This window comes from Tiliqua scincoides, chromosome 4 (genome assembly GCF_035046505.1).
Source record: "Tiliqua scincoides isolate rTilSci1 chromosome 4, rTilSci1.hap2, whole genome shotgun sequence".
Classification (NCBI taxonomy): Eukaryota; Metazoa; Chordata; class Lepidosauria; order Squamata; family Scincidae; genus Tiliqua; species Tiliqua scincoides.
The window spans coordinates 1,041,166-1,057,698 of NC_089824.1; the positions used below are offsets into that span (position 1 = coordinate 1,041,166).

Genomic DNA, 16,533 nt, shown 5'->3' on the forward strand with positions numbered 1-16,533 from the left:
ACAACTCTCTTTAAGTGGCGGACGACTTGTGTATCCTGAGTACACTACTGGGAAGCGGTTAACAGATTTTCTTCTGTTTCAGGATATGAAGTCAACAAAAAGAGAATTACAGAACCAAAGAAGGTAAACTTTCCATCACAGAAAAATCAAAGTACTTTTCAGATGATGAGGGCAAGGATATGTGATGTTCACATATCTCACAGTTCAATACCCCTGCAGTGACATATGTGGACATCAGTTAGTGATCTTACAGACCAATCCTACTAGAGAATTATGCTGGCAGAACAAAGCAGGCTGCACCACATGCTATGAGGTCACAGGGTGATCAGGAAGCTTGGGAGAGATAAGGAAAAATATATTCCTTAACCCCCACCCCAATAAGCCCTCAACTGCCACAGGGTCTCCTCAGCAGGAGCAGGTGTGCAGTTTGGGACTGGTCCTCAACTGTCAGATGCTAGTGGTGGCCAAAAATGCTTTTGCTCAATTTGCTTTTGCTCAATTCAACTTGTGCACCAACTACAGCCCTCCCTTAAGAATGTAGATCTGGCCACCAATATCCTGGCCTCATCTCTCACTCAAACTAGTACAACATGCTTCACGTGGGGCTGCCCCACGGGGCATGTTAAACAAAATGATGACCGGGACCTTGTGATCGGAGCTCAAGACTCTAATTCATAAGCACTGGCTTCTTCTGGGTTCAATTCCAGGTGCTGATGTTGAGCTTCAAAGCCCTATTTAGCTTGGGCTATAGGCGCTTCAAAGACAACCTACAGCCACAAAAATCTGCCCCTCTGCTGAGCTCTTTGGGGTGACTAATTCACATGGCATCTCTTGTTGAAACTCACAGGACAGGGCCTTCTTTGCAACAGCCTTCAGATTCTGGAATTCTCTTCTGCAGGGGATCGGAACACCTCCCTTTTCTGTCATTAAGATGGTTGAAAAGATGCACCTCTTCCCCAGATCTTCACAGGACAACTGCCACTGATTTAAATTGCTCTTGTGGTGAGTTCTACTGATCTATTATTGTAGTTGAACACAGCTACCTTGGAGCCTGGTGACAAAAGGCAAGGCATAACAATAAATAAAGACCAGGGGATTATACAAATTCATTGAAGTCTGCTTTTAAAGACAGCCACCCCCACCCTCAAAGGCATGAGGGGGGGACAAGAGATTGATGTCTCTAGGAGGCTAGGGTTCGAACTCTGCCCAGCTGATCGCTCTTTCCTAGAGATGTGAAGACCAGAAAACCCATTTTCTTTTTCTAGTTTTTTCCCCAGGACTATTTTTAATTTTTCCAAAAGATACACTGGACATTTTGAGGAACACTGAAAATGCTTCTGATGGAACTGTTTTTCTTTAGGAATGACTGAAGTGATTGTTAAGACTTCCTCAAAACGTCAGGACCTGTGCAGCACGAAGACTGGAACTTCTTCAGAAGTTGATCATCACTGTGTCACTGGTCACTGTGTCACTGGTGTTGCTATGGGGTGCGGGCCGCACCAGGTGACGCGCCAGGGAGGGGATGATGCGCCCTGGGGGAGGACGTGCTAACATTGCGGGGTTAGGAGCTGCCCCGTCATGCCATACAGCGTTGGATGCGGAATGGCCAGCAGAGTGCACCACAAAAAACGGAATTGAAATAGTTCCTTTCCTTCAAAAGTTATGGCCAAAAAAACAGAGGGAAAAAAATGCATGGAGCCCTATGGAAAGTGAAAGTGAGCCATATCGCGTTTACCCACCATTAGGCAGACCTGCCTTAGTCCGTTGGAAAGGGCAGGTTGAGAGGAATCCAACAACACCTGAATGGTCCTGATCCAGTGAATGCAGCCCAAAAAAAAACCTGAGAAGCTACCTCCTCCCGGCTGTGAGCCTGAGCCGGAAACGAAGCCACGTGGTCGCGTTTACTCGGGAGTAGGCAGACTTGCTTTAGTCGAGGCAGGCTGAGAGGCACCAAGGACATCAGAATGGTCCTCATCCAATGTGTGCAGACCCCAAGAAGAAGGAGATTCCTCCCTCCCAGTCTATGGAGCCCTATGGAAAGCAAAGCAGCCTCACAGTTGCGTTTACTCACGAGCACGCAGACGTGCCTTGGCTGGTGGTCAGGCCAGGCAAAGGGGAATGTGAGGACACCAGAAGGGTCCTGATCCGATGGAGCTGGAGTGCAACAGAAGGCAGCCCCCCCCCAAAAAAAAACAAAAAAAAGGCTTGAATGGTAAGGGGAAAGTTTTCTATTTTGCACTTGCAAAGCCAGGTGGGTCTTTATCTTGATATGCCTGAAATAGAAGAACTTTAAACTGGGCAATGGGAGGGCTGAAGATCTCACTGATTCTTTTTGGGGGGTTGTTATTGCAGGCAGACTACAGAGTAAACCCCATTGACCACTATGGGACTTACTTCAGAGTAGACATGCATAGGCTTGGGCTCACAGGCTGCACTCTTACCCACACTTTCCTGAGAGTAAGTCCCATTGACCACTATGGGACTTACTTCAGAGTAGACATGCATAGGATTGGGCTCACAGGCTGCAATCCTACCCACACTTTCCTGAGAGTAAGCCCCATTGAACACTATGGGACTTACTTCAGAGTAGATTCACTTGGTGGAACAGGACTGGCTCCCCCTTATTTAATTATTTTATAATTTATTTATAATTATTCATTTTAATTTGCTTGATGATGTCACTTCTGGCCATGACATCATTTCCAATGGGTCCTGGACAGATTGACAGTCATTCTAAAAAGTGGGTCCCAGTGCTAAAAGTTTGAGAACTGCTGCAATAAGGTGTTAGTAAGTTGACACAGGTTGTGGGTGTGTGAGATTCTACAAGTTTTCAAAATCCCTAAAATTAGAATTTGGAGGAATAAGACCATCATGTTATATATCAATCAATGTGTAATTTCATGCAGAATGCAATAAATCAATCAATGTGTAATTTCATGCAGAATGCAATGAAACAAACCACATACATCACCACGCCCACCTGGGGCATTGCCCCGCCTACCACAGGGGGGGACGCACAGGCCTCCCGCACTGGGTGACGCGAATCCTAGTGACGCCACTGCACTGTGTGCACTGGGACCAAAATACAATATCCCAATTCATGAGGCGTTGCTGCACCTTGTGGGTGCCGCCATCCTCCCAAGAGGAGCGTTTGCCACCACTCAGGGCCTGCTGCTCGCTGCCTTCCCCTTTGACCCGATCCCAGGAGGCCTTTCCACCACTCCTTTCAAAGGGCTGCCACAGACACTCCCCTATTTGCCACCCTGCCTCACTGGAGAAACCGAACCTTCAAGCACCTGCCATGGCCTCGGAGGAACCGTTTGGAAGTATGGGGCAGAACTAGACTCGAGTCAGGCCAAGGGTCACATGGGGCATGACATGCTGCAGCACTCTGGCGGGCACACTTGCAACAGTGCCTGTACAAATCTACATGCACCAAACTAAACTTTTACATTCCCCATATATGCCTAAAGCCACCACTGCAAGTGGTAACTGAGTGGCAAGCAATGCATTTTGTGCTGCTAAAACAGTAAAATACGTTCAGGGTTGACATGAAATAACTATTGTATATATTTCAATTTTTCACAACATTTCCACTCGCTCCCAGCAACATCACCTCCAGGCTCCAAAATTTCCAGAAAGTTTACATCTGTATCCCACCCTCAACCTGAAGTCCATGAAGGACCCCGGCGTCTGCAGAGAGCAGCAGCACAGAATGTCCCTAGAAATCCTCCCTGTGATTCACAAGTACATTCACTGCTGTACTCTACTGGAGGCATAGTCAGCCAGGAAGGCAAGACTAAGGTGCACAGGCAGGTGGCAGGAGACAGCTACGTGGCCTGCTGCCTTTCACTCCCCCAGGAAGGTACAAAGAGGATTCCTGCCAACAGAAGGAAAGCCAACAACTGAAACAGCACACAAAACACAAAGCAGTAGCATTAATACAATCAAAAGAACAACCACCAAATATAGGAACAACGTGCCATCCAGGATAAAAATGCCTTCAGTCACCTAACCTAGGAATAAAGGAGCTCCACAGCTGCAGTGCCACGACAGAAAGTCTCTGCTTTTAGCTGCCACCCCCTCACTTCAGTCAACAGCACATGAAGCAGGGCCAACGATCTTAGGGGATGGGCTGGCATGTATGGAAGCAGACAGACCCTCAGGTCCTAGGCCACCAAGGCCTTTAAAGGTTAACACCAGCGCTTTGCAGTGCACCAGGAAATGAACATGCCACCAAAGCAACAGCCCAACAGAGTCAAAAGCTAATCACCATACAGCCCCATGTAGAGCATGTGACAGTAATCTGAGATGTCACCAGGGCATGGGCCATCATGCCACGTCCGAATGACTCAGGTACAGCTGCAGCTGGCGCTCCAGTCAAAGTTGGGTAAAAGCCCCCTGGCCACAGCAGTCACCTGAAGACCCAGGAGTAGCGGTGGATCCAGCTACTCCAAGCTGCACACCTGTTTCCCCTCAGGTGGAGAGGAAGAGAGGAAGGCATTGGCCAAGTTGATTCTCTTGCTTCTGCCTGCAAAAGAAGCAACCGTGACACATGTTCCTTTATGTAAAGACAGCATGAATGTGTTCTATCTCCTTCAAGGCCATGAGGGAGATGGCTCTCCAGAGGGCAAAGAGCAACACACAGTCAAATGCAGCCTCCAGCACCAACTGGAGCCAAATGCAGTCAAATGCAGCACAGTCAAATGCAACTGGAGCCAAATGCAGCACAGTCAAATGCAGCCAACCAGCACTCCAGCAACAACAGCGAGTAAGAGGACTCCTACTGGTTTGTTTGTCAAGAGGTCACTATGAGCCAAAGCAGAGGCACGAAGCTTCATCCAACTGCCTTCGCTCTCAGCACTGATGGCTCCAGGCCCTGCTTCGCATTCTGGCTCCTTTGTTGCCTTATTTGTTTGTGCATGTGAGCAATGGCAGCAGACGGTGAGGAACTAACAGTTCAAGTCCCAGGTCTGTAGTATGTAGAAAGCCTAAACAATGTACTTAAGTGACACTGGTTTACTTTATCATCCTTTTACAGGTTGACACACAGAAACATTCCATGTCTCTTCAGGGAGAGGGCCTCAGACTTCAGGAACGCCAGCAGAGTAGCAGCAAAAACAACAAAGCTCCAAAAGCCTCAGTCACTTGCTTCAGCATAAGCCTCCACGGACTACAGTCCACTTCATCATTTTCATGATGGGAAATTCTCAGTGAGTGAGAACATAGAGATATGACAGACATAGGCACAGGTAGTCCCCAACTTACGGATGATACAAAAAGTATGTCACACTTTTGCACAGGCACCGTCTGTTGCTCTAATGTTCTTGAGCAGGTGCAATAGTGATGATTTTGGAAACAGAGAGAAATGCTGATTTGTGAGAAGGAGTGAGTCTCTGTCTTTTGGAAATGTACTTAATAGAACTGCACTTGTGGGTCTCTCCAACTCATACAAATGCAAACTTGTAAAATGCAACAATCTAAGTGGCTCCAAGACCCATTTTGTAAATTATACAACAAAAAAGCAGGGTTTACTGCATTCACTAAAGATAAAATTATGTTATACATAACACAAGCCCTACAAATATTTTGTTGTCTTAAAAGTTAGACCTATTCTTGGGTATATCTGGGATGCTGAATTCAGGAGTGGCACTGGTTTTGCTCGACTGGCTCTGGTTTTGGGCGTACAGCATCGCCACCTGATAGGCTGATTCAAGCATTGCACAAGGAAGTTGCTTGAATCAGCCGATAAGGTGGTTATACTTATACAGCCCCCAAAACCAGAGCCAATCAGGCAAAACCAGTGCCATTTTTTGATTTGGCATCCCAAAAATATCCAAAATTTGTTCAAACATCCTTGGCAACTAAAAAAAGGTTTTTTTGGTAGGTCTGTGTAATTTATAGAAATAAATATTCCTATGCTGTTTTTCGACCAGTACAAAAAGTGGTTCACAATTTTGTTTGTATCACACAAATGCAGACAGCTGGAACCCCTCCTCCTGGGCTTGCATCTAAGAAATGCTACAAGCAAGATCTGGCAGCCAAATTTCAATGAAACACAGGGAACTAACTGGCAACTGCAAACTCTCCATCCAACAGAGGATTGTGGCCCCCTACATAAATCCCAGAGAGTTCTCCTTCAACCAAGGCTCAGAGACCACAGCAGGGAAGGGTGACAGAGGCTTTCAACCTTGGGGGGAGAGGGTAGAAGTGACAGCACCTAAGAATGCAGCCCAGCAGTTATGGCAAAGCAGGCCTATACTCCCAGAGAGCATCGCTGAGCTTCACAGCGTCTGCCGGAGGCATCACCGAAGCAGCCGCTGGAGCTGGCAGGCAGGGAAGCCACGCACAATCGCAGGAGCTGCCGTCTGCCAGCAGCACATGCTGAAAAATTCACTTTCTCGCTTGCTCATAGCTAATCAGCTACTGAAAGAAGAGCTCCCTCAGCCCTGCCAACCACAGTGCTCCCCCCACAACCCCTGGTCAGCTGCGCCACGAAGGAGGGAAGTTGGGCTGGAACAGCCGCTGGCTCGCGGAGGAGCACTCAACGCGCCGTCATTCATTATCCACCAACATATGGAATAGTCATTGTGGGAGGAAGCAGAACCAAACAAGAGCCCCAAACTGCTTCCTCCCAGCGAGGCCTCGACAGCCTCTCCAGCTCCCGGCCATTCATCTCCGGGCGGGCAAGTGAAGGGGAGGGGATGCTCGGTCTGACCTGCGAGTGCTGTGCAGACAGCTGGGTAGAGGAGAAGAGGGGAGGGGAATGACCACAAGAGCAGCGAGGGGCCAGGGATTTCCCAGCTCAGACACTCAGCCTGCTCAAAGCGTATTTGCACAGCCAGCACCTTTGCTCTTCCCAACACGCAACAGTGTTTGCTCACTGACAGCTAAGCGGGAGCTCAGGGGGTGGGGGGTGGAGAAGGCCACTCGGCTGCACAAAGTGAGCAGAGCTGCCCTATCCAGGAGAACCCAGCCAGGCCACACCAGGAAACCAATTTATTTTGTTGTGTCTCTTCCCAGAACACACGCCGGCCGAGATGGAGCTAGGCAGCATGCCAGGCCCAGCAGCGGCAGCTGCCAACTGAGCAGGAGCTCAGCAAGAGGAAGTTTAGTCTGCACTCGGCACAGGGACAGTCGCACAAGCCGCCCTCCACTGTTTGCTATCCTTCATTACGGAGCTACAGAAGCCCACGTAGGCCAGGAGTGTGGAGAGGAGCCGGCGGAAATGCTGCAAAAATGAGGGCAAAGACCCAGGAGCCCAGTCACAGCACCAGCATTGAAGCAGCGCTGCTCCAAAGAGGACCCCCCTACCACCAATGTCCCAAACTTTGCCAAAGCAAATCAGCAAGCCACACACACCAGCCTCTGACTTAGCTACACTTTTGTGCTGCCGAGAGCCGGGTTTTCAAGAAGCTTCAAGGGTGCTGGGGGTGTGTGTGAGGAAACACGCAACTAAAGGAGAAAAGGGGGAAGAGAGGGAGGGCAGTTAGGGTGCAGGGAGTGGGAGATGAAGAACACTGTAATCCTGCTCCTATAGTTCACAGAACCTCTCCCCCCTCAAATATGGAGTTTCCAGAAGCTAAGAAGAGCTCAGCTGGATCACACCCAGGGCCCATCTAGTCCAGCTTCCTGTATCTTTCAGTGGTCCACCAGGTATCTCAGGGAACCCTCCAGACCACAAGATCCCCGTACCCTGTGGTCACTCTAGCTACCAAGCAACCTGTCTTCTGGCAAGACGTCGCCTTCATATCCTGGAAAACTCTGACTCAAGCCACCTTCTTGTACCCTCAATCCCAAAACCCGTTGTGTGTCAAATCATAGATAAGGGTATTATGCTGTGTCAGTTCTCGTACAAAGGGTCCTACAGCTACCCTCACACCAGTAGTAACAGCATTTCATGTCACCAGACTGCACAAGCAGGATGTGTCCTGCAAGAAAAACAAAATGGTGTCCAAACTGCCTCCTACACACAAGCTGCACCTTCAGAGTCTGAGAGTGTTTGCTATACAAAGACAAGCAGACGGAAGAAAGGCCCTTTGGTCAGCCTTTCTTCCAGTTGGACAGACTTGTCTCGGGAGGGAGACCGGTTGCAAAGCGGGGGGGGGGGGCCTTCTTTTCAAAAAGCCATCAGCTCACAGGAACACATCTTGGTGTGCCATTTCATTTGGGAAAGGGCAGAGACATTGCCGGGGCAGAGTACAAAAGATTTGAGAGAACTAAAAGAACCAATGTATAGGCAGGAGCGGGCGCACAACATTTCAGCCAGTGGTGGTGGCAGGGAAGCCTACCCACTGCACATTCCACACCCCTACGTCACCTTTTCACCGATCTTGGCAAGCCAGCAAGCAAAGAGGGCGTCAAGCAACTTGCAGTTTGGAACTCGCCAAGCTGAGTCACACGAGGGGTTCACCATGCCCAGCATCCTGCTTCCAGCAGTGACCAGTCCCAGCTTTTCCACAGGAAGCGGAAGGGCGCATGGGTGGGGTGCACACTCAGTCCAGCCTTTTTATCCAGCTGCTGCTGCCACCACTTCCACAAATCCTTGCCCAAATTCAGTTAGGATCAAGCTGCTAGTCCGTGCATGAACAGCTCTTCACCTTTGGGTCACCTCCTGTCTGCCTCAGCATGCTGGGCTCCTCCTTCCACACCTTGCGTTCTGCTCTGCTTCACCTTCTTGAAGCCACCCCCTCTTCCTTGGCAGAGCCTCTGTCCACTCACCCTGCATTTGCCTTCACCACAGTCCACTTTCCATCACAAACCCAACCTCTCCCTTCACAGCAGTATGTTCCTCCTGGGCAGGAGAGCCGTGCAGCCAGATTCTGCGTGGTTCCTCAGACTGGGCAAATGCTAAACAGCAGTTGAGGAGCAATAGTCCTAATTATGAGGCAATGCCCCAAATTCTGGCACACAAGGATTTAGAAAGGACAAAAATCAAGGACTACAGCAAGACATATCTTGGTGAGATCCTGGACAGATCCTGCACCCCAGGGAAGCTGCAACTCAACCAAGAGGAAGGAAGGAAGGAAGGGTTCACATGAATACAGTTAGCACCATCCTCAGTAAAGCTCACTCACAGCAAGATGTCTAGATTTGTTTACATACAAATTTATATACTGCCTTTCTGCCTAAGGCAGCTTACAGTTAATTTTAAAATGTCTGTACACAACAACAATTCTGAGGGCAATGGCTGCCACAATCCCAGGTCTGAGCAATGTCAAATCCTGATGCATGTTTAGAACTTGGTGCCTGACTTTGGCTGGGGGAGGGGAGCGAAGCCCCAGTCCCTAACCTCACGTGGAGGTACACTGTGAGGTCAGGGACAATGGGAGCAACTGGTCTTGGTGATCACAAATGTTTGGCTCGGCTACTTAGACAAATATGCAGTGGGGCCCCTGCTGCTCCAGGTGATGCGATTAGTAGTCAAAAACGCAGCTTGTCTCATCAAATGCACACTGGCCTCGGTCATGTAAACATACTATATTTATATCTAGTCTCTCCTACTGTGGACCTCTTGGTAGTATGCATGAGGGTCCCAGTGGTCTCCCATTCAGGCACTGAGCAGGTCTGGAAAAATTATTATTGTAATTAGCAATAAGCCCTGCACCTTGTAATTAATAACAGCTTTAGCAAGAGGGCTGTACACTATTATGTACCCTCAGGCGGTGCATTCCCTGGGACAGGGGATATGAAAGGGAGCGGTACAGCTATTCTCTGTCCCTCATTATCTGACTGTCCTGCTGGATACAGCTAGTGGAGGAGGATGAGGGCTAGGGCAGGAGACACTGCCTCCCATCTAGGTTCCTCCCATGCCCTGTGAACTTTCTTGCTCGCTAAGCTGGTACAGAGGAGTAAGGAGGGAGAAACAGTTCGTTCCTACATGCAGGAGATTGAAAATGAGTTGCTACTCTCAAGTTTTTTCATTTGAGTGCTTCATGCTCTTTAAACCTCCCTTCTGGGCTCATCATGCATAGCTGAAAAGGTGTGCTTGCTCTCTCTCTCTCTTTCAGCGCATGCTCGTGGATGAAGTGGCATTTTTGAGCCACAGAATGGTTCAATACTTGGAACCCAAAGTAGCAGATGTTGTGGACCAGTGTCAAGTGATCCTGTGCCACAATGCAGTGAGAAGCATACAATGTGAGCACATCCCAGGGAACAAAGAGCGAGACACTCAGGACTCTTCTGGAAGAGAGATAAGTACCACGATGGAAAGGGAGGGAGGGGTGAAGAAGGCAGGAACAAAGCCACTGGAAGCCGCTCTGATGTCAACAGATTCTGAATCAGTGCTCCCCCCACTGGGGCTCTGAAATAGGACCAGCCAGGGAAAGAGAGACCTTGAATTCCGGCATGAAAGCACTGTGTCCCTGGGTTATACTCGAGACATTACACAAGCTTATGCTTTCTATAGCCATATATTTCATTAAGCTCTCAATCTCTATTCCAGACCCAGCACTTCCGCAGCTCCCACTCTAGACCAGGTGGGCTTTGAGTCTGCAGATGCCCAGATTGCGTGCCTTTTCTGGCCAAGAGGATAGGCAAAGACTTCATTTGGAAGCAAAGTCCCATTCCAAACCCCCCCCCCCATCTCCTGTGGCTCCCTGCCACTTGGACCATATCATCACAAAGGCAGTCTCCTTCCCAAAAACTCCAGCCAGGCATTTTGGTCCACAGATTTCTGCTTCTCAAGATTTCTTCCCACTTCTTGCCATGTAACCAGAAGCCCTCATGGCTAGCTGGCCAGCCAGCCCCCCACACTGGACAACTAGATTTGCATTACTAAAGGAAGTGGAATATTAATTTCTTCATTTATTTTTATACTGCCTTTCACAAATAGTAGTCCCAAGGTAGCTAATAAAGTCTAAAAATACAAAGAAATAAAATCAAGTTTGAAATAGTAATTAAAAACAGAAAAATAAAATGCTTCAAATGCTCATAAGCTCAAAGCTTGGCGGAACAGATGGGTTTTAAGGACCTTATTAAAAGCAGAGAGAGGAGGGTCATCCTAATCTCCCCAAGTTTCACATCCAGAGGGTTATCACAGAGAAGCCTGACTCACACAGACACCGATTGAGCCTTGCTTAATAGCACATACAGCAGAGCCCCTCCTGAAGGTAGCAACCAATGGGTAGATGCAACAATGGGTAGATCGCTAACTTTTTGGGATTTTAAAAGTAGAGCTTGAATTGGAAAGGAAATAGATGACAAGTTGGTACAGTTCGTACAGTATGGGAGTGACAAGCATATGGCTACCACATTCTGTTCTTGGTCTGCACTGTATCTCTGCTTACACATAGAGATACAGATTTAAGGTCCTTTTTTGGACCACTGCGGGCCTGGTGGGTGTACCTTTTTGGGACTACAGGCAGGATCCAGCTCACGGGCTGCAGGTATACCCCTGCTTTAAGGTATGCAAGTAATACTACCATATTGCAACTGGGATGCATCTAAGTCCATCTAGCAAGTGAACGGCTGAAGTGAAATTCAGACAGGCAAGCCCCAATCCATTGTTTCAGCCCTGCAATTTTCAACCGTTTTCATCTCACAGCACACTGACAAGGTACTAGAATTTTCATGGCGCACCATCAGTTTGACAATTGACAAGGCACACCATGCTGCCGATGGAGGGCTCACATCCCCTAAAAGCCCTATAAATAACTCTTCCCCAAACTCCTGCAACATACTGATCCGGCGGATCACTCACGGCACACAGCTTGAAAATCAGTCTGCCACAATGCTACAACAGCTTTCCAAAATCATCTCCTTCTCAATCTGCAGAATACCGGGAAGTTTCCCCTGGCCCTTTATAAATTTTCCACCAACTCAGAAATCCCCACATCTCAAAGTGAAGGGGGGGCTGGCTCAAGCAGTTGCCTAACCCAGTTATTTGGCAGTATCAGATCAACTTCTGATTCCTATAAAGGTTTTAATCTGGGTCCCTCAGACACTTCCTACCCTTTCTACAACCATCTCACTGGTGAGCCAGCGATAATGATGTCCAAAGAACTTCTAACAGCTTGATTCAGGTCCTCCACTTAGGGAATCTACATATCTTAGACTAGATACATGGAAGAGGATGGGGCAGCTTGGAAGCAACTGAAGGCATAGCCATGAACCCAGTCTGATAAGCAGTGTCAAGACTGTTGTATAAAGAGTCTGCTGCTCCACTGTCAGTACATTCCCTTGGACATAATGACTCCCACAGCCACTGTTTTAAGAGGCGCTGGCAATTTCTTCAATAGCAGCATATTAAGGGTTCTTACTAAGTCTGTCCCCAAATGCAACCTCCAGATCTTTCTTAGCCATGACGTCGACTGCCCCATTAGCCTCCTTTCTACAAACTGGATGCTTTTTCCTTCTTGTGTTTACCACCCATGCCTTTCTCAGGGCAGGAATTTAATTCAGTCGTTTCCAGCCCAGTTCTCCAAACCATCATGTTCTGAGCTTCCTCAGACCATAGCTCAGAAAGGGGCAGCCTCAAATCACACATGACAAGATCTCACTTTCAGTGGAAAGTGGGGGACTGTCTTACCTCCTCATCGGAGCTGTCTTCCGCGTACTCGCTGACCAAGGGTGGGCCCAGCTGTTCTCTTTCTGCACGACTGCTCTCCTGGCCCACCTGCACTTTCCTCTCTGAAATGTCTCCAGCCTGAAAGACAAGATGGCAGAAAGAGTTACTCCTCTCCTTCCTTTGCAGCAATGCCTCAAATAAGTTTTTTTAAAGCCTGTTTCCCCTGATGTATCACTTTTCATGTTGTAATTCAGTACCACTAGTACCTCAAATACCTGGGGCCATGACATCACTTCCAGGTTCACAAAACTCAGAGCAGTTGCTTCTTTGCTCCGAAAAGCAGTCACTGCACCCTGTTTTCACGAGTGCTTGCAGGAACGAAGTACAGTGACTTGGCAAAGCTCGGAGTGGCTGCCTAACAGGGCACAGCAACTCCTTCTCAGTTTCCCTCAGAGCAGTAGCTTCTTTGTCAAACCAGGAAGGGATGTCATGGCCCTCAGGTTCCACACCCTCTTGTGTACCACCTGCTGAAAAACACTGCCTTAAAACACAGCTTGAGGGACCACCTGGCAGTCCCAAGATTCTCAACGAGATCCCGGAACATGATGAAGTCATCATTCCACAGTGGGCTGATACCTGCAGCCAAGCCCATGATCAAGCAAGCACACAGCAGAACAGTCAAAGCAGACTGGTAAGATGTGGGCAGGGCACTTGCTCTGAACAAGAAACACTTGGCTGTCCGCATGAACACCAGCAGCTCTGCTGCCAGAGTATGGTCATCTTCTGCACTGTTGCTCCTGAAGAGGCAAAAATTAAACCTAGTTCACACACTCTTTGTTCTGAATGTGCAGGTGTCTCTATACACACATGCACACACGAACCACCCAAGCTGAGCCCTCTGATCATGATTAAGCCCTGCTTCCAGACGAAGCTTTGGGGTGGGGAGGAAAGCAAGGACTTGTCTCTGCAGTCCCACTGGCCTTCAGAGACATCCAGGGCACTTCCAAAGCTCAGTGTGGTAACATAATGGTCCAGAAAGTGTCCATGCAGCGAAGTGTGACTGGCTACCTGGACCAGCCAAAGTGTGTGGGCCCCTGTCCTGCAGCCAGGACACTGGGAATTTTGTTCTTTTCTGCTGCTCCCAGCTGTGATCAAATCATGCACAAGGGCAACACAGGGACAGAAGTGTACACAGCACACACACCTGGAAAAAATGCTGCAAGCCATTCAAAGCCCTCAGGGCAAAGTGGGCTATAAATCCAATTAATAACTGCGTTTCTCCAAGTTGAAACATTAACCCAAATGCTTAACAACTACTTGATGCATGATGATCAGGTCTGTAATTGGAAACTGAACACTTTCCTTTTCCCTCCATTAAAAAGGGTCCCATTTTTGCTAGGCACACCTACACACACTTCCCACCAGGCCACCCTCTCCTTCTAAAGGAAGGTCAGGCGGATGTGGTGGGACATTTGTACAATTGGCAGCTGGGATGCACAGTGCAGGTGATCAGCAGTAACATATTGAATGACACACAACATCCCTTCATTTTTAACACATTTCAGTTCTTTCCTTGAGAAGCCGACGAGGCACTGAGTAGTTGCCAATTACTGAGTTGCCACTGACAGGAAAGAATAAGTAAAAGTTACTGAAAAAACCCTGAGTTTGGCATCCAGTCAGGAAATAAAGGCGGATTTTGTATTTGCAGACAAATATGCAAAAAGCTGCAGGTTCCCACCCTGATCCAGGCCAAACTGCATCAAACACCCAATGATATTTCAAGTAGTCGCTAAAGAAGTTTTAATCATTAACTGAATGGAAACCAAACAGCCTTATAAAACTTGGTCTACCAACAGCTGTTAGCCACGATCACTAAATAGAACGTCCATATTCAGTGACATGCACCTCTGAATACCAGCTGCTGGGGAAGCTACCACAGAGGAGGGTTGCTGCCTTCAGGCCCTGCTGGTGGGCTTCACAAGAGAAGCAGAGTGCTGGACCCCCTCTGGTTCACCCCACCAAGGCTTTCCTGGTACTGTATTCTTATATTCACCCAGAGTGGAAAGCTCCATGCTGGGATCCCAGCCCCGGACAACTTGCCAGATTCAGCCCACAGGCCTGCAGTTCCAGACTGCACCCACGCCTTGGCCTATGGGTGCAGGCACAAGCAAGGCTGCACATCCTTCCCTGGAAAAGAGATTCACCCTCCTCCCCCGCTCAGAGGGGACCCGCCTGGAGTGGGTTTTACCGGAGGATTTGACAGAATAATCAGAAAAGCAGTCCTACAAAACTGCTCTCCTGGGAGCAGTAAAGTCTGCGCAGTGTGTGATCACCTTCTGCTCTGTGCAACCCGCCAGCTCAGCCCTCTGCACAAACGCCCCACCAGCTTCCCCCCTCCTGGCCAAGGAGAGAAAGTGGGGCTGGGGACCTAGAAAGGACAGGGCCAACTGAAAGATGGGATTACAGCAAAAACAACAACTTTAATAAAGCCTTTAAAAAATAAAAGGAGACTGGAGGTAAATCTTTTCCCAGGCTTTTGGCACCGAGAGGGCTTTGTCTGTCTCTCCCTCCTCCCCCCAGTTCCCTTCTTCCTCAGTGCTACGTGGGCTTGGAGCAGAGCCCCACGCGAAGAAAAGGGTCTGGCACAGCAGGCCTTCAGTCAGCAGGCTGCACCTCAGAGGCCCAAGGTCACCCCCTTCAGCCAACTGGTCTTCAGAGCACCCAGGCCAGCCACTCTCCCATTATGTTTGGAGGGGAGCACCCAAGATGTGCTTCACATGCAAAGGGGCTGGATCTACACCTATGGTGACACCCACAATACAGCTGTGCTGGGTTCACATCTTGCTGAAGGCTGCCTAAAAAAAAGCTGAAGGGTTTACCTGGAACAGGTGTGTCCAGAAGGGCAATTCATGCAGAAGGTGACATGACAGTGCTTACCACTCCCTCTTGCCTCAGTTCAGTGTTCTGCAGCTTCAGGAGGCTGGCTTCTAGACCTTTCTGTTCATCTTTAACACGAAGGCGCTGACTCGTACAACCCATTTTCCCATCCCATGAGACCCGCTGCAGGGTGCTCACTGCATCTTCAGTTCTTTGGCAACACCTTTTCAAGAGGCTGCTAATTAGTACACCTAGTGCAGGGAAATCGACAAGGGAGCCGCCAGAGGGCAGCATGCTACACCAAACTGAAGGGAAAGCAGCGCAGTCAGGAAAAGCAATCGGAAGGAGCAACGGCAGGGGCTGCGGCAGCAGGGGCTTCCGAGGTCAGGTTCTTGTGCCTGTCACTGCTGGTTGTGGCAGAAGTACAAACTCACTCCTCCATCAGCAAATGGCCTCAGCAGGAGCAGAGCCGCTTGCCTCTTGATCATCATTCGAAGAGCTCAGTGACCACAGTGGTCCTGCTACTCCTCCTCCCTCCATTATTACTGTTAACAATAGCAGCAGCAGCAGCAACAACAACCACCCCGTGTCAAACCAATTGATGAAAGCTGGGACTGCTGCACACAGAAAGCAGAGACAAGGCCTATTAGCTTTTTGCTTGCTACAGTTCAGCAAAGAGGGGAGTAGAGGGAACACAGCACAGCAGAAGAATGTGGGCAGGTTCCTTCAACCTGGAGGCTGCCCTGCGGACAGAAGTCCTGTTGGCTTCCTTTAGCAGGAGGTTCTTGGGAAAAGCCAGCAGGAGTACCTAAGTGCCCATCCCACAGCACAGCAAGGGGCTGGGCTCCTTCAAGGCTGGGTCTTCCCAACTGCATTGCAGAGGTCAGCTGTGGATGCACACCCCACAGGCAGTCAAGGCCCCAGTCCTTCACACGCTCTGGGCTCAGGTAGCTCCTGGGTCACAGCCAGCAGTTTCTCCCAGTGGTTCCTGCTCACTGGCTAGCTACTTCCTTTCCAGGAGATATGCTGACCAGATCCTTTTGAGCTGCCCCCCATCCAAACCCTTTGACCCAGCTCCCAGTTCAATCTCTGATCCTTTTTACCCCTCCTTGTCAGCTTCTTGCCCCTCCCCTTCTTGCTGCCCCAGT

The 16,533-nt window shown here is 49.1% G+C and overlaps 1 protein-coding gene across 1 annotated transcript in view; it reads right to left on the bottom strand.

Annotated features, from left to right (window-relative positions):
* Positions 1 to 16,533, bottom strand: part of BOP1 (BOP1 ribosomal biogenesis factor) — an 88,940-nt gene that overhangs the window by 55,614 nt on the left and 16,793 nt on the right. The window contains exon 3 of the mRNA XM_066625855.1: positions 12,530 to 12,646. Within this exon, the coding sequence (XP_066481952.1) occupies positions 12,530 to 12,646 (117 nt within the window). The remainder of the gene's footprint in view (positions 1 to 12,529; positions 12,647 to 16,533) is intronic.